General features: G+C 40.4%; 3 protein-coding genes across 6 annotated transcripts; 1 reads left to right on the top strand and 2 right to left on the bottom strand.

Moving 5' to 3' along the window:
• Positions 1-88: 88 nt before the first annotated feature.
• Positions 89-5,364, bottom strand: ppcdc (phosphopantothenoylcysteine decarboxylase). The gene is made up of 5 exons (XM_030054617.1): positions 5,131-5,364; positions 3,518-3,613; positions 2,948-3,076; positions 2,688-2,856; positions 89-1,310 (listed from the first exon to the last, which is right to left on the bottom strand). The coding sequence occupies exons 1-5, from the start codon at positions 5,272-5,274 to the stop codon at positions 1,222-1,224; spliced, it is 627 nt and encodes a 208-aa protein (XP_029910477.1). The 5' UTR covers positions 5,275-5,364; the 3' UTR covers positions 89-1,221.
• Positions 5,365-5,618: 254 nt separating this feature from the next.
• Positions 5,619-11,342, top strand: hacd3 (3-hydroxyacyl-CoA dehydratase 3). Of its 3 annotated transcripts, none has more exons than XM_030054040.1 (11): positions 5,619-5,724; positions 7,261-7,303; positions 7,406-7,479; positions 7,597-7,761; positions 7,871-7,916; positions 8,558-8,668; positions 8,799-8,926; positions 9,072-9,184; positions 9,484-9,590; positions 9,966-10,097; positions 10,187-11,342. In XM_030054040.1, the coding sequence occupies exons 1-11, from the start codon at positions 5,662-5,664 to the stop codon at positions 10,261-10,263; spliced, it is 1,059 nt and encodes a 352-aa protein (XP_029909900.1). In that variant the 5' UTR covers positions 5,619-5,661; the 3' UTR covers positions 10,264-11,342. The 3 variants fall into 3 exon arrangements, with proteins under 3 accessions (XP_029909900.1, XP_029909899.1, XP_029909901.1); XM_030054039.1 differs by lacking the exon at positions 5,619-5,724 and adding an exon at positions 6,283-6,541; XM_030054041.1 differs by lacking the exon at positions 5,619-5,724 and adding an exon at positions 6,493-6,541 and having other exon boundaries at positions 7,261-7,313.
• Positions 11,343-16,531, bottom strand: ints14 (integrator complex subunit 14). Of its 2 annotated transcripts, XM_030054037.1 has the most exons (13): positions 16,378-16,531; positions 16,109-16,238; positions 15,381-15,666; positions 15,127-15,234; positions 14,823-14,978; positions 14,209-14,327; positions 13,791-13,933; positions 13,604-13,696; positions 13,315-13,459; positions 13,017-13,150; positions 12,354-12,472; positions 12,019-12,084; positions 11,702-11,935 (listed from the first exon to the last, which is right to left on the bottom strand). In XM_030054037.1, the coding sequence occupies exons 3-13, from the start codon at positions 15,600-15,602 to the stop codon at positions 11,702-11,704; spliced, it is 1,539 nt and encodes a 512-aa protein (XP_029909897.1). In that variant the 5' UTR covers positions 15,603-15,666; positions 16,109-16,238; positions 16,378-16,531. The 2 variants fall into 2 exon arrangements, with proteins under 2 accessions (XP_029909898.1, XP_029909897.1); XM_030054038.1 differs by lacking the exons at positions 16,109-16,238; positions 16,378-16,531 and having other exon boundaries at positions 11,343-11,935; positions 15,381-15,602.
• Between the last annotated feature and the right edge of the window lie 23 nt (positions 16,532-16,554).

The raw sequence follows: 16,554 nt of genomic DNA, 5'->3' as shown, positions 1-16,554 counted from the left end.
ACGGACAACAGAATAAGTGGAATGCCCAAACCGTGCCAGTAAACCTAGATTAATCTCTGAGCAATCTCATAACAAAAAAACAAAACACCACTGTTTGAACCTTTATTTAACCAGACTGACCTATTAATAACACACATCTCCTTTACAAGAGTGAGTATGCCAAGATGGCCACAGCACTTACTAACATGTCAAAAACAATACAATATATGACCAGAAATTAAACATACAGGGTGCATTATCAGTGAGATCCTGCACACTGGGCCCATCATAGTTGGGATCAACAGATTCAACAGCCAGTCAGGAAAGAAGAAAGATAATTTAAGAGTCACTGAACCCTAGACCACTTGTGGGTTTGCTCACATCTAAAATCATGCTGTGGCCAGGTGGTGACATCACATGGCACCTAATATCTTTGGAATACTTGGAGATGGGATAATTAGGCATGAGTGGAGATAATCAAACATTTTAATTATCAATCAGTAGGACCCTCCATACTCAGTCAAATAAGCCATGTCAGCCATGTCAGTGTGAATTTGGAGTGAGTAGAGATGCCTAGCCAGTTTACGAAAGGGGGAGGCTCGTAAATAACATCACCAACCAACAGGAAACTCGCCTCAGTTGTACAGGCCGCCACACATCTCAGTGTGGCTGAAGCAGCCACTGAGACAGGGAGGTTGAGCTGAACTGAAACCACCACTTAACAGGAAACCTTCTCCTGAGTTCAATGAGGCATCACATAACAAATGTGGAATTCAGGAAGGGGAGGCGGACAGTCACTCCTGTCTCACAATCCATTACTCTTGTCAGTGCAAATTTAGGATAAGTGGATATAGACAATAAAAAAGCTAATCAGGAAAAGGACGGGGATAAATGGCATCTAATAATAATAATAATAATAACTTTGATTAATGAGGTAAATCTCATTGAAACCACAATCTCGTTTTCAATGGATACCTGAGTATATAGCATCAGTAAAACAAATAATTTAACAAACTGAAAAGCTGTGTCCTGAGTCTTTCAGGTCGTCACTCATGCCAGTGCAACTTTGGGATCAACAAACAGCAAAGAGGCATGATCCAACTCCTTTAGTTGGTTTTATTTCACTGACGTTGTGGTCAAAGCCTTGTACAGGGTTGCACCATAAATAAAAATGATCCAGGACTTCCTCACATATTTATTACCCAGTGCTCTTAGAGGTCTGCTGAAAACACGATGAGGCCTTCACGTGAGAGGACGTGGTTCCTCAGGTTTCTGAAGATACTGTTTGACTACATCAATAATCGTTGATACCTCTGCCATGGCCCCTTTCCCTGAAACAGAGCAAAGTATTACTGAGTAAAGTATTAAGACCACTTGTAGAGAGAAATAAATTTGGGCATTTATGTATTTTTTTTGGCTGCTCAGTAAGATTGACATTTAGCATAAGATGCAGACGCACTGCCCTACACTATCACAGCGTTCTCATCAAAAATCACTGTGTGGAAGTTATTCAATATGATACTTTTGTTGAGGCAATACATTTAAAATGTTTCCTGAAAATCACTTCCTTGTGTATGAAACATGATGCAGAGTTAAACGAGCAACCGCACGTTATGAGCCCCAGATATAATCTCACAGATTGTAACTGCAGGATTTGACACGTCTCAGTAAAAATGAATCTTCACTGTTGCTGTGTAACATCTTGAAGCGTTATCTTATTCGGGTGTGCAAAGCAGAGGGCATAAAATGGCATGTAATAAACTTAATGTCCAGTACCTTGTTATGATGCTCAGTTACTCAAAGCTTCTGCGAGTGTTTTCTCCCCAAAGCCATGCTCTTCACTGTAATTTGTCATCTGTAATGCCTTCTTTGCATATAGTTCAATAAGAAGTGATTTGCTGTTATAAATTGGATTTGCACAATAAAAACTAAAATCGGGTTGTTTTTATCTCAGAATCTACTCCATTACATTCTCCAGTTACACTTGGCAATCTGAAGGCTATTTTCTGGTTACACAATTACTGGCATCCTAAAATCATTGTGAGTCTCTGTGCTCTCATGCATGTTTGTTAACCATGTGGCTTGTGGTGACATCACCTTTGTCTATGTTATATTAATATTGCTAGGTTTATCCCATTAGTCCCAGCCTTGTGGTCTTACTATCCCTCCCTCTGCTTTATGTCATCTCATCTGCTCTGTGATGCTGTTTTTCTCTCTGCTGTCTTTCTCTTTTCTGCTAAAATTTTCTTTTATTTTAATGCCCTTCAAGACATGTTTTGCTTGCCAGAACATCGCAAGGTAAAAAGGAATGAATTATTGATGATGGCATTTGTTTAAGTATTTAAAGTAATAATTAACTCTGCATCTTTTTCTTTCAACTAATCCTTTTCTATCAGGACACTAATTACAAAAATTCTCCTTTTTAACCGTTGATTTATACATCGAAAAGAGAGTACAGCCGTTGAGACTGTCTATACCCTGTGTACTACGTGACTATAGAATGGTAATTTAAGTTGATGAATAACCTTTACATTAAACATCACAGATAATGATTCTTTCAGACATGTTCAGATTAAATAAATGTATCACTGTTGTGATAGTTTACATTTTTTGTGTGATATCAATGCAAATATATGTATAGAAAAATAATAAGACTTGGCAGCTGGATGAGGTAAATGATTCCTTGCTCCTCTGGTATCATTACGCACCTTCATCTCCACATACAAGCTTCTTGGCAATGCATGGGATCTCCACGTATCCAAACTCTTTGAGGCTGTCTACTTGTCGGGCAGTGATGGGGTGCTGCCACATGGCTGTATTCATGGCAGGGCAGAAGAGCAGAGGGCGACTGGTATCCCAGGCTCTTACCACACATGTCTGTTAAAAACAAAACCTAATTAACTGGGAAATCAATTGTGAGAAATTATCCATGTGAGTGGGTAATCATCTAATAACTTCATGCTCTCACCAGCAGGTTGTCACAAATGCCATTAGCAATCTTTCCAAGAGTGTTGGCATCTAATGGGGCGATGACGAACAGGTCTGCCCAGCGTCTTAGCTCAATATGCAGCACAGGGTCAGAGCGCTGGGTCCACAGCTGAAATAGAGACATGTCATCAGTCATATAACCAATGACACATTCACTCTCTTGCTGGAATCAATGATATGTTAGATTTTCCAATAAAATAAGTATTAAAATATCTGAGTGATCAGGGCTGGCAATATATCATTATATTGTCATCATCTGGGATTTTTGACATCTTATTGTCATGTAAGTGTGCTTTCCTGGTTTTAAAGGCTGCATTACAGCAAAGGGATACAATTTTCTGAACTTAAAACACTGTTCTTGCTCTCCTGTTATTTGCCTCTACTTGCTTGGTCATCATTATACACATTACTAATGATTGATCTCACTGTGTAAATATTTTGTGAGAGCACCAGTCCTCCCTACAATATCAATATCTGGGTTTTCAGGCAAAAATATTGTGATAACTGATTTTGTCCATATCGCCCAGCCCTGTGAGAGATGCATTATTACCTCCCACTCGTCCTTGTCACTATAGATTTTCACTGCAACCTCAGCAAGGTCATAGAAATGCTTGGCATGCTCTGTAGTGACCACTCTTACATCCACCTAGAGAACAAGAGATTTTTAATTGCACATTTTTTGGGTAAACATGAAGTGTTGTATCAGAGCAAGAGATCTCTTTCATCGACCAAACTGGTTTTGCCTAAGTTAAAGGTATGGCATGTCTGATTTTTTTTTTTCCCTAACTAGGACATCTACGGGTACAAGTGAATGGGACAGATACCAACAGATACTGGCAGACAGAGCTGCATGTTTGTTACAGCTCTGCTTGACTTTACCGCTGTCTGTGACATTGCTGGCATCAACATGGCGTTGATCATCATTTTAAGATTCCAATGGAAATCGGAAAAATGAAAAGCTCTTGACACTGAGACTGTCTTTGTGAGTTTTATTATTAGCCTTTGCAAAGGGGCCATGACAGTGTCTGATCAAACTGACCAGCTGACTGACACAGGCTGACCCCAAACACCAAGTGTTCAGCGCATCTTTAAGTGAAACAAAAAGGTCATACCGAGGTCATGCAGATGGTTTCAAAAGCTGAGGCATATCAGACAGTCACCAGACAGTGGCTGCTTTAACCGACAGGTACCGAAACTAACATTCATAAGGTTATAGGAGAACAGAGTCAAAGGTCATGAGGACACAGTGGAATTTTCCATTACACTGTCTAATATTTTTATGGGGATTGCACTGCCTTTAATTGATTAATACCACATATACCCCCAAAAATACTGCTGGGAGTAATTGTGTGTCACACCCTGCCAAATTTAGCACTGGAGCACCTACATAAACAAACTGTGACTGAGGTGACATTTAAGCTGCTTCTGTCTACGAGGCACTAAGGTGTCACCTAATGAGGATCATAATAAAGATAATAATAAAAAAAGATAAAAAGAATATTATAAATTATTTTAATTGTTATGCTGATTAACCACTGCTATGTTTCCTTATAAAATGCAGCTACACAAGAACTCGTCTTCTGTAACAAGACATCTTCAACCTTAATGATGATGAATCCAGTATCGAGCTTCCAAGTGCCACTTACTTTACCTGACCTCCATTGCTATTGGCTTGAATAGACTTTCAAGCCAGCAGTGAGATTTACAATAATTTTGAATTATTTTAGTGTCTTGTGTTACTTCTAGTCTGCTGAAAAGACCTTGGTGGAGCTGGAAATTTAAGTACTTCTTTTATTATACACTTATTACTACTATCAGCGAATACTAGAAAAATAATAACAATAGGATTTAAGCACTTAGTGAAAGCGCTCCCTTTGTTTCTGCTGCCTTACAACTGCAGTATCTCCATCTAGTGGCTGGGTCATGTATGCTCAATCAGAGAACTAATATTGTGCAAGAGGTGCCTATGCACTTCAATGGGGAGAGGCAAAGGTGACGCTCGCTAAGTGCAGATTGTAAAGAATAAGCATATCTCTATAAAGCAGCTATGAGCTCCGGGTCCAGGGCACTGTTGTCTCTGTGCTGCCAGTAATTTGGGTCCTCGCTATCTAGTCAGAGAGTGACTCTGTGTGCAGAAATTAGAAATCCAGTCCAGCAGCTCACCCCGGGTAGCTCAAGAAGCTGGGAGACCAGAAGAGGCAGCTTCAGTGCTGCAACGCTTCCTGTCACACCGACCAGGACACGAAATGTGCCGCTTGAATCCAGCAAGTCATGTCTTGGCCGAGAAACATGGGAGTCTATCTGCATGTTAGCATTTCATCGGAAAACAGAGTAAACACAGGAAGGCGCTGGAGGAGTACTGCCCTTCTTCTTCTTCGTCTCCCTCTTTTTCTTCGTCGCCCTTTTTCCATTTTATGGCGGGCGGCACCAGCATTAAGGTGTATTACCGCCACCTACAGTGCCGGAGTGAGGAGATTATCTATCCTCTTCGAAGTAAGAAAGAAAATACATATACATATTTTAACTACATATCACTGCTGTCATTAAATCAATAATCTACCTTTTAAATGCCCATTCATATATCAGCCCCGACCTCAACTTTCTATCTGATAAAACACTGCAATGCCCTGTTGTGCAGTCCTCCACCACCACCCACTGAGCCTGACCAGCCAGACCAGCAGGCCTTCTCTCCACATGGGATCTCAAGCTTTTCCCACATCGAAACAGGCAACAGCCATCATTTCTTTCATTTTAAAGGTCTTTATTTCATTACTCACTCCGTGATGATATGAGGTCAATGTTATGGGCCTGTCTAGCCTCTAGACTAGGGTCTACAGGGTCTTTACCAGGTTTATTAAGTGGCAAAATCCAGCATCTAGACATATTTTCTTCTCTCCAACTTTTATTAAACAGTCCAAGTATAATCTTAACTGCTTCCTAAAGTAGTTTTGTAAAGCGTAGCACAAGGCTAGTTTTAACTCCATCACTGTAAACTCTGCATCAAGGGCTGATTCGTCTTTTTTTTTTTTTTTTTTTTTTTTTTAAACCACAATTTCACCCTCTACTGACACACTTCCTTTTCTCACTAATGCTCTTGAACACTGACCAAGTCTGGTCATGTGGCAAATATCAGAGCAGAACTGTGTGCACGTGTCCTTCTGCACGTGTAGCTCAGTTATTTCAGTATTCTATCAGAGTTTCTTAATTTACTGCTAGGAGAGCTCGCTTAAACCACTTCCTCGTTACCACTTCCGTAAACAGAGACGGCCAGCCAACCAGAGAGGAGGAGGCCAACCTCTCCGCCTCGTGCACGAGCACGTTGTTTTACTGACAGAGAGCGAGCGAGCGCGTCCGTAGAATATTCTGGCTATCCATCGTCGGTGCACAGACCGGATAGCATGTAATTTGAGTACTTCATTCATTCTCGTCTCCAGCTGTTTTTGTTTTTGTTTGTTTGTTTGTTCCTGTTATAAATAAAGCTGCGCAAAACGAAACAATGACACTTACGCCGCTCGTGTACTGGGCACAGCGCCATGAAGAAATCTACTTGCGAGTGGAGCTGATAGACGCACAGGTGAGCTGGAGTTTGTTAATCTGTTATCATACAGATTTTCTGCGCCCACCTTTTATTGTACACTTGTAAAGTGGTATGTGGTTAATTTAACACGTATTTAATTCTTATTATGAATGTTTGGGTATTTTGTAATGCACGGGCTTTAGCTCTTTGGAAGAGCTACGTTGTGTAATTTGCATATTAACCGTCTGAAGAGAGATCCTACGGATTGATAGTGTGGCTTTACTAAGCCCTGGTCCAGGCCTGCCACCTTCTCTCAAGTTGAACCCATCAACCAGGCTGAACACACACATACATACACACATACATACACACACACACACACACACACACACACACACACACACACTTTGCAAAAAGTAGCAACCACATGCATACTGTCACATGTGTCATTCATTTGAAATAATGTAACGTGCTGTCCAGGAAGAAGCTCTTAAATGCATATGGGATCTTCCTAAACTTGTTTTACTTTACTTTGCCAGTGACTGAGACTAGAGCTGAGACTGTGGGCTAACACTGTGAAACAGCTCAGTTTCCTGGACTGAGATGGACTGGATAGATAGCTGTTACGGTTCATAATTCACTGGGCAACATTTTTTTTTGTCATTTGGATTATATTATTAACTTTCTTGTTGTTAATGTAAGCTTTCATATATGGTACAGTGTTTTATTTTTCTTTGTTTTCCAGTAACTTTCTGCGTATGTGCTTCTTCTTGCAGAATATTCAGGTCCATGTGCATGAAAATGTCCTTCACTTTAGAGGTGAGATACAGTGAGTATTTCTGTGGAACTTGATGCACATTTGGTTATGGGGAAAGCAGGAAGCTAATGACCCAGAGCTTTTGTATTTGCATTTGTTTCTAGCCCAGGGTCATGGGGCAAAAGGAGAAAATGAATACGAGTTCAGTCTGGAGTTCCTTTTGCCTGTGAAGCCACAGGTGTGTACCTGCCATGAAATGGGTTTATCGAGCTGAACAGAAACTTACTGTCCCTGTTTGCCCCCCCCCTCTAACTATACTGATTATGCTCACCAAAATGAATGTGTGTGTGCCCAGGTGAGCCACAAATCCACGCAGCGCCAGGTGAATGTTACAGTGAGAAAACAGCAGCGTGGATGGTGGGAAAGACTGACCACAAAGGAGCGCAAGCCGATCTTCCTGGCACCTGACTTTGACCGCTGGCTGGAAGAGTCAGATGCTGAGATGGAGATCCGTGAAAAGGTGAAATTACAGGATCTCTCTTTTTAGCATGCACACCCCTGCCCATGAATTCATATACAGGTATATTCAACATCTTTTCACATATTTTGTCTTTTTTTCCTACTCAAAGGAGGAGAGAAAGAACAGGCTGAAGGCTTCAAGGAATCAAGAGAATCGTGAGTACAAAATATGGCACTGTAACAAAAAAAAAAAAAAAAAACATGCTATCAAGTGGTTTCATCTTGAATTGCACTTTAAAACACTTGAAAATGTGGCATACGTGAGGGAAAATTTCAGACATTTCAAAAACCGAGTTATTGTTGCAAGATGTTTCCACGAATTCTTCAAAGTAGCTTTATAGTATTTTTCCTCATAACCTCAAGGATACCGCTGCCCCAGGCTGTTTGAGGCCAGTGAAAATCACTGTAGATGGAGGAAAATGAAAGCGCCTATTTTTTTTTTTTAGTTAAAAGTATGAATAAGGTTTGCAATTTATCTAGTTTCCTTTGTACAGATCACACTGACTGGTTAATAGGCTGTTTAATTAGATGATGCTGAAGCTACCTTTCAAATCCATTAGCTATACATAATGAGGCAGAACTAGTAGCTTGCTCTTTATATAACAATATAAATACTCAACAAATTAGTTTAACTGTGACCAAGTATACAATTTGAAAGACAGCTCTTGGTTTATTTGCCAAAAAATGATTAATTCTGCACTTCAACAGGGTATTTTTTTGCAGTGGGTAAGCATTGGTTTGTTCAGTTTGTCTGTTCGGTTTGCTTCCGTGTTCATTTTGATATGGTTTCTTTTCAGAGTTTGTCAGTCTGAAGACAGGATTTTTATTCATATATAACCTGGTACAGTTCCTCGGCTTCTCCTGGATCTTTGTCAACATGACTGTGCGGCTCTTCATCTTTGGCAAAGGTGAGGATGCACAGCACAACTGTTGCTTAGCATTGGTTTTCCTGTCATTATATATTTTCTTTCAAAGATCTCATTTTGTTTTGCCATAATTTTATAAGACCACCATACACCACACTTCCTCTCGTTTCAGATTCTCTGTATGACACATTTTACACCATCTCGGACGTAATGTTCTTCTGCCAGATCTTGGCAGCAGTAGAGGTCCTCAACGCTGCTTTTGGTGTCGTCAGGACGGGTGTCATTCCAACTCTTATTCAGGTAGTGGATGTTCGTTTGTCATAGTTTAAATCTTGCACATGCTTTTAACACATACTGTCCTTGTCACCAATGCAGTGCCAGTAGATTGTCTGGCATAATTACATCGGGATGTTACTGTAGCTTGTGTGTGTGCTTTTATCTCCAGGTGGTTGGAAGGAATTTTATCCTCTTCATCATTTTTGGTAGCTTGGAGGAAATGCATAACAAGCCAGTCGTGTTCTTCGTATTCTATCTATGGAGTGCCATTGAGATTTTTAGGTGAGTGACCATCTACATATCATTGCTCATGTTAGGGTTATTACTGCTCATTAGGATTCATTGTCACCCCATTAGCAGGGATGTATTTTTCAATTCCGAGTCAAAGGATGGTCTCCAATATAGGCATTAATCTTCAAATAACACTAAAATGTACTGAATTGTGGTCTTTTGTATCCTATATTGGTTTGTTAGCAGTTTGTAACAGAGCTATCAACAATACTGCAAGCAATACAAGTGTGTGCGGCTTCTGCATTTTCAGAGAATGGCTCTCATCTTAGAGATTATATTGTTTCCCTTAGGTATCCATTTTACATGCTGGGCTGTTTTGATACAGAGTGGAAGATCCTCACTTGGCTAAGGTACACAATCTGGATACCGCTGTACCCATTAGGTGTTTTAGCTGAAGGTGAGCTTGCATTGTCTTCTCTGAAAAATACTTATGTAAATACCAGTATTAAAAATTAGGCATGAACATTTAATCAAAAATATTATGAAATTGCAATATGGCATAGTGCAGTGTCCAATTCCCATAACCAATATCCAGGAGCTGCAATTTTTTGATAAAGGTAAACTGTGTGTCATTATAAATGAAGTATTGTGATGACACAGAGAGGCACTGGCCTATAAATTATTACTTCCATACATAAGAAAACATTTGGTAGACCCTAGCAAAAACATTTTTTTTTCCAGTGATGGAAATTATGATGCAGAAATTATAAATTAAAGCCATGAGGTCCAGTCTTCTTAAAAATCTTCTTGCTTGTCTCCCTATTTCATATAGCTGTTGCTGTGATACAGTCCATTCCTATCTTTGATGAGACTAAACTCTTCAGCATTCCTCTGCCTAAAGCCATAGGCACATCGATCAGCTTCTCTCACGTGCTGCACATCTATCTTGTCCTCATGTTTCTGGGTGAGTCTTCCACATGCACACACTCTGAGAAGAATATTTTTCTCAGTCAAGGCCATGGCGTAAAGTTTTTTAATTTTTTTTTTTATCAGGACTATTTATCAACTTCCGCCATCTCTACAAGCAAAGGAAGAGGCGTTTCCGCACCAAGAAGAGGAAAGCAAACTGAAGCTCAGCATCAACAAAACTGCTCTAACACCTCTGCTGCCTGCACAGTGCCGGGACTCAGATTAAAATAAAGCCGTCATCATCTACGTGCTCCACTCTGAGTCCTACGTCTCCTTATGATGAAGTCGTCTTTTTCTGTCTTTCTGTTCTCACTGAAACTTCATTCATGATTGTAAACATCCTACATTAACACGACTTTTATATACATTTCATTATACTGTTTGCATCTCAATCATTGGTGATCTTTTAATTTGAAATTAGTTGTAAGCCATAGAATTTGATTACCCATGTTTTTCTTTTTATACTGTAGCATTATTTGCTGAATGGATCACAACAAGCATCAAGAAGGAAACTTGTTGGTGTGACTTGAAGTAACTGGTGCGAAATGAAGTAAGAGAGAAATAAATTGAAAAATGTCCATAACCCTTATATATGAAACATCCCCCCAAATCTCAGGGAAAAGATACAGGTGACTGCTGGAATCAAGGATACTGCAGCAAATATTGTCTTAGGTGACACTCCAGAGGTTGCTGTAAACTGGCATGACACATCTTACACATTAGGTTTGTGTTTATTAAAGATACACTATCTGCAGTTGTGTTGAAATAGGGACTTTGAGACTCAACCAACAAAAGTAAGCATAGAATTTGAGATTTGTTTTCATCAGCTTGATTCACTGACAAATTCCATGCCTATTCCATATTTGTCGGTGAATCTAAATGCTCCTTAGTTGAATCAACCTTAGATTTTGCATAGTGCACCTCTAAACCATTAAGTAACCACTACTGCTTTGTGAATTGGGACTGTCATCCTATATGATCCTGTACCAATGCAGTCAGCGTAGAAAGGCCCGCACCATAGCATGTCAGACCAGCTTTGTTATGTTTAGCTCCACCTGTAATCCAGTATCATTGACTCCACCTGCTTTGAATATAATTTGTGTCCCTCCTTTGCTCAGGTGTTCCCTTATTTTGACAGTTAACTTGTATTTTGAATACCAACAGTATTGTCAAATCTCCAACCTTTCCTGTTATGTGACAGTGGTTTGACACTGAATAAAAAATGTTCAAAAAGTTTAAACTTGGTCAGTTTATTACAAGATTCTATTTAACATAACATTAATAAAAAAAGACATATGTACATCATCATTTAACAAAACCATGGACCCTGTTGGTGAAAGCAGGTTTTGCTATGTTCAGGCAGCATCACTGAGGAGTCTGACTAATCAGTCTGAGTATCATTTGAAACATTTACTAGCTCTGCAAACAGCCTGTAGATGACTTAATTTAACTTTGATCGTACACCAGGTACTACCTTCATGGTAGTGTAGCTGCACATGGGCTATACACACACACACACACACACAGAGCCTTGTTCCCGTTTGACTATCCAGCAGTGAGTTCATAAAGACTGCCATATTTTAGTCCATTCTTTCTGACTCAACTTGAGAAGTCAGTGTGCATGGGAACAATGTTGTGATCAAACGCAGCATACTGAGAATCACCAGTGCTGGCCAGTTTGAGTTGCTGTGCAGCATGGGATAGCTGAAAGGCGGCATCTGGGTGGGCCGAGTCGGGGAGCAACGTGCACTCTCTCTCCAACAGATCAGCAACTCCCTTCAGGAGCTCCCAGAAACCGAAAGCTAAGGCAGCCTTCCGAAGGCGGTTCAGCTCCTGAAAGATCAGATGAAAAATAAATGTAACCCAACTTCTTATTTAGTAAACATCAAGTTTAACCAATTTTAATGAGTACTTACCTTGTAGAAGGTTTGAGTCTTGTCAGGCAGTTTCCTTGCATTCCTCAGGATCTTCTGCACATCAGTCTGTGGGATGATAACAGCCATATCAGAGACAATGAAAACCCCAAAATGACTTTATTCAGTGTTCAACATTTTCAAATTACTACTTCCATTTCTTCAAATCAATCACTGGGTTATTGATGAGCACAGCTAGGGTGCAATAATGTGACTATGCTCAGTCAGTATGATCAGTCAGAGGGGTTTTGTGATAATAAACCAGTTTCAGCTTCACACACCCAACACCAAAGACAACAATACATCCATGCAGTGATTCTCTAACTGACAGCCTTTACCTGTAGCCCACTGGCCTTAATCCACACAGTGACATTCTGGGCATAGCTCCGCTTGATCTGGGGCTGCACAGGGAAAGGACTTTTACTGTCATCCTCACCATAGGGATTTTCAGCAGCCTCTGAAATAAAGACAAATGTTTGTGAAATCAGAGCAATCACAAGCAGTTGAGCTTTGTAAAGGAGAGTGTGTGTCAATTATTAACTACTTGATTATGTACACAGAAGCCTTTGATCACAGGGGTGAATGGTCATTTACCTTAATGTGGGTTAGTGTGTCATCTGTCACATAAAACTAGAGGGTTTTACAACATGTTTGTGTAACAATGGTGCTAAATTCTAACAGGTAACTGAATGAGGGATTACGGTGTGAAATCCTGTCAGGTCTTCAGCTAACACACCCACACAGACCTCTCCTCTATCTGGTGACACATCACTGATTGGTTGCAGCCAGAAGTGCAACATGCCTGAAAGTTTCAACCCCCTAGAGGGCAAAGCAGCATACATTTTCTGCCGTATGTGATCTAGTGTTGAGTTGCTCATTTGTGGTCAAAGCCCTGTAGGGATTTGTAAGTAACATTGAGAAAGCTTGTGATGAGCTTGTTCAAAATGTGTCTCCAGAGAAACCAGACTCCCTGGCATGCACAGTAGGAAGGGGGAAGCTACCTGAGATTGGCCCCAAATGTGAGATCCTGCCCAGCCAAGGTAGAGGCTCTGGGCCAGGCTCGAACAGAGACATCATCAGATTTGATTTCTTCTTGCTGTCTGCTTGAGAGTACAGCATGCCATACCAATCAGGCCTGGAACAAAAAAAGAGACAAAAGATTGAGGCCATTCAATCATAACAAAATGTTTCATCTCATTTTACTCTGATGTAATCAACTAACATCTAAACACTCTAAAAACTTCTAAATATATCTCTTTGAATTGTGTTTTAAAGGTAAATAACCATGTAGCATCTCACCCCAGCTGCACCAGTGCCACCATGCCTTCCACTTTCAGGCTGCCATGTAACAGCACACAGAAATTTGGACTCTTCCCTGCCATCTGACTGGCTGAGGCTTCCTCCTCAAGCTCATCTGTGGCCCCTGTGCCAACTTCATCCACCTCTGGAATGAAACATAAAATGCACAGGACAACCAACCTGTCATGCGGTGATGTTTACAAATCTGATGCCGTGGCACAGCTGAGCTGATTTGTGTATTACTGTATGGCATTGCTATAAAATACAAAATAATATATTCAACACAAACCTTTATTTACAGCAATAGGTAGTACTAAGTGTCTGGATATGACAGGAGGACTGGAAATGTCCCCAATCTCAATGAAGCCCACAATCTCCAAATCTGCAACACATAATATTTGCAAACATAAGGAAAAAATAATAAGTCATACACAATAAATTGTCAAGTATAAAATACTTCAAAGCCAGCTGGGTACCTGTGTTGACTGTTCTGGGCATGGGCTCCACCTCTTCGTCCACCACCACAGGCTCCGGCCGAGGGAAGACCTGGACGTCTGAGGACAGGTTCCCACAGTGAAGGACAGCATGGAAGGGAGAGTACGCCTGATCAATCAGCTTCCTGCAAACGCAAAGGACAGAGGGCGCTACTTCTCAAAATTAAACATATGAACTCTACAGCCTTGTGTCTTTCTACCTGGCAACAGTGTCTAGACTTACTCCACCGTCAGGACTTTAGTGCCCCTGTTGTATGGAGGCATTGATTGTAATTTTTGTATTTTTCATTTAATGTCACAACTTGCACTATCTTAGAGCCACAAAGTAAAGAAAAAAAAAAGTGTTTTCTTCAGATCAGGCAGGGAAAGTAACATGTACACATCTTTAACAATGTTGTACCCAAACATGGTCTGTACACTCTTCAGGCACAGAGGCCCATCCATGGTGAAGATCTGTCCCTCCCCTCCGTTAAGATGAAGTAGTTCCTCCAAGTTTTCCATGGCATCAGTCATGTTTAACTGCAATTATGAAAGAGAGAGGGCAACACATTTGTTACAGCTGTTGCACTACCTCTGGTGATGTCAAAAACCTCAAGAGGTTTCAATTTTACACAGAAGGATGAATGACTCACCAGATCTACAAATGACGGTGCACATTAGAGAATATGTTTCATTCTAACTAAACAAAGCCAATTTGGGAAATGAATATTATTTAAAAAGGATTACAAATTGGTAAGAAAAAAAAAAAAAAAAAAAAAAAAAGTCACATGTTTGACACACACTTTTCCCAGAAGAAGATCTCATGTTTAACCTGCTGCTTCTTGCTACAAGGTATCTGGTCAAGATTTCCTCCAAAGTTCCGCACTGGTCATATTCATATTTAGACTAATTACAAAGAAGCCAAAACAACATCTTGAGGTCATTCTTGCTAAACTGGGCTACATCTGGCTCTGATTTTCCTCATAACCAAAAATTTGAAAAATTTAAGCCAACAAAAATGGGATGATTCTGTACCTCCTCAGCATTGGCTACACACATAATGAACAGTTTGGCTGGAAAAGGGAAAGGGAGTGGGAACTTCTTGTCATCTCCTCGCTGCTTCAGTGTGTGGAAAGAATGGCGCAAAGAGCCCTTTCCTATACCAAGACATCCATCTGTTACCAGCACCACCTATAGGACAAGAACATGAAGTACATACATATAACCCAACAACAACAAAGACAAGAAGCCTAAGTTGCAATGGAAAAACATTTTGACCATGCCCCACCTTTAGTCAGTCAGAACTGTGATGACAAAATGGAAGAACTTAACAAAATACCTGGCAGGGACAGGAGCTTCCCCACTCCTGCTGCACAATGTTGCTGACTCCATGAAGAGCCGATTCAACACAGGTTTTGTCGTAGTCCTCCAGGTTGCTTAAAGCCTCCTGCAAAGGAAAGGGAAAAGACAAAATGTAGACAAACCATCAGCAACTGAAAGTCAGAGATAAGCCCACTGTCAACAAAGACAAGTGCAAAACAAAACAAAGACAATGCAAGCAACACAGCACATTCCCTATGTGGCATGCTGTACCTGCAAGGCGTTGTAATCTCTGGTGAAAGGTACCAGGAGCTCCCAGAGGGAAGAAAAGGCCACCAGTGATGTGAACTCCAGGCGGTAGTTTGCAGCCATGTGTTCAAACAACATGGTGAGTCCGTGGACAGCCAGGTTCTTCCTCTGGAAATCCTCGCTGCCGTCCAGTGACACTGGCCGTGTCATGGACAGAGACACGTCCATTAAGACCACGGTAGGCATGGCTCACTCCCGCAGTTTGTTTCCCTATAATCACACTTTGCTTAGAGGGACCTCCAACTCACTCCTAATGAACGGAACAGTAAGAAGTGATCACTGACACACCAACAACACAAGTGCCACTTTACTTGTTAATAAGCTCCCATCACTTATGAGACCTGGGAAGACAATGTTACCCCTATCTGTCACTAAGTTACGTTGCTATAACTGCGTTAATGTTGGCTCCAATATGAAGAGAGAAAGAGAAAACAGCATGTTTAGTGGTTACAAAGTTGGCTTATTTCAAACGAGGAAGCTAGCAGGACAGCAACAAATCACCGACAGCTAGCCTAGCTTTGGCTAACCAACTCGGCTAACTACACTTAGCATGGTTTAGCGCTGGAAAAAAACGCCTGAGCAGACGTAGCATATTCGTTACTATTGAATGAATGCAAGTAATTAAGAAATTAACACAACTTAAGCTATATTTTAAAGGCTTTATCTGCAGGAAAAAAAAGAATTATACGTGCCTATCAATGTTTCAACTGCCATTCAGTGTTTGTGTTGTGCACCGCCGTTTCCGTCCGGTCGAATACAGTCTCTCTTGGATTACATGGTTCCGAGTTGATAAGTGAGTCCCTTGAAATTGCATATTTCGTGCTGGAAGAAAAAAAAAACATTACGCAAATTCATTAAGATATGTCCTAATTGAAATGTTGAATATAATTGCTCTATGCGTATTATAAAGTTTAGGCAATAGTTTGAATCTACAAAGACAAAACCTTGAATTCGTACTTACACTTAGTTATTATCATTGTTTCATTGTCATCAAATTATTATTGAACTATCAGTCACAGGCTTCATTTTAAAAAAAGATTTAAACTCAGGCTAAAGTTTTGTAATCATATGTAATTGTATAATCAGCATTTCATTATGCAATAAAAATAAATATTATAAGTGATAGGGGCATGATAAA

Source organism: Myripristis murdjan, chromosome 6 (genome assembly GCF_902150065.1).
Source record: "Myripristis murdjan chromosome 6, fMyrMur1.1, whole genome shotgun sequence".
NCBI lineage: Eukaryota > Metazoa > Chordata > Actinopteri > Holocentriformes > Holocentridae > Myripristis > Myripristis murdjan.
This window is presented reverse-complemented; position numbering and strand designations above follow the sequence as displayed.

Excerpts from the sequence above, each read along its gene's own strand:
- ints14 (XM_030054037.1), bottom strand. The coding sequence starts at position 15,602 with ATGCCTACCGTGGTCTTAATGGACGTGTCTCTGTCCATGACACGGCCA. Across the intron at positions 15,235-15,380 it reads GAGATTACAACGCCTTGCAG|GAGGCTTTAAGCAACCTGGA; the intron begins GTACAGCATGCC and ends TTTCCTTTGCAG. Across the intron at positions 13,151-13,314 it reads GTGGCACTGGTGCAGCTGGG|GCCTGATTGGTATGGCATGC; the intron begins GTGAGATGCTAC and ends TTTTTGTTCCAG.
- ppcdc (XM_030054617.1), bottom strand. The coding sequence starts at position 5,274 with ATGCAGATAGACTCCCATGTTTCTCGGCCAAGACATGACTTGCTGGAT. Across the intron at positions 3,614-5,130 it reads AGCTTCTTGAGCTACCCGGG|GTGGATGTAAGAGTGGTCAC; the intron begins GTGAGCTGCTGG and ends CTTGTTCTCTAG. Across the intron at positions 2,857-2,947 it reads GCATTTGTGACAACCTGCTG|ACATGTGTGGTAAGAGCCTG; the intron begins GTGAGAGCATGA and ends TGTTTTTAACAG.
- hacd3 (XM_030054039.1), top strand. The coding sequence starts at position 6,464 with ATGACACTTACGCCGCTCGTGTACTGGGCACAGCGCCATGAAGAAATC. Across the intron at positions 8,927-9,071 it reads TCATTCCAACTCTTATTCAG|GTGGTTGGAAGGAATTTTAT; the intron begins GTAGTGGATGTT and ends TTTTATCTCCAG. Across the intron at positions 9,591-9,965 it reads ATTAGGTGTTTTAGCTGAAG|CTGTTGCTGTGATACAGTCC; the intron begins GTGAGCTTGCAT and ends TATTTCATATAG.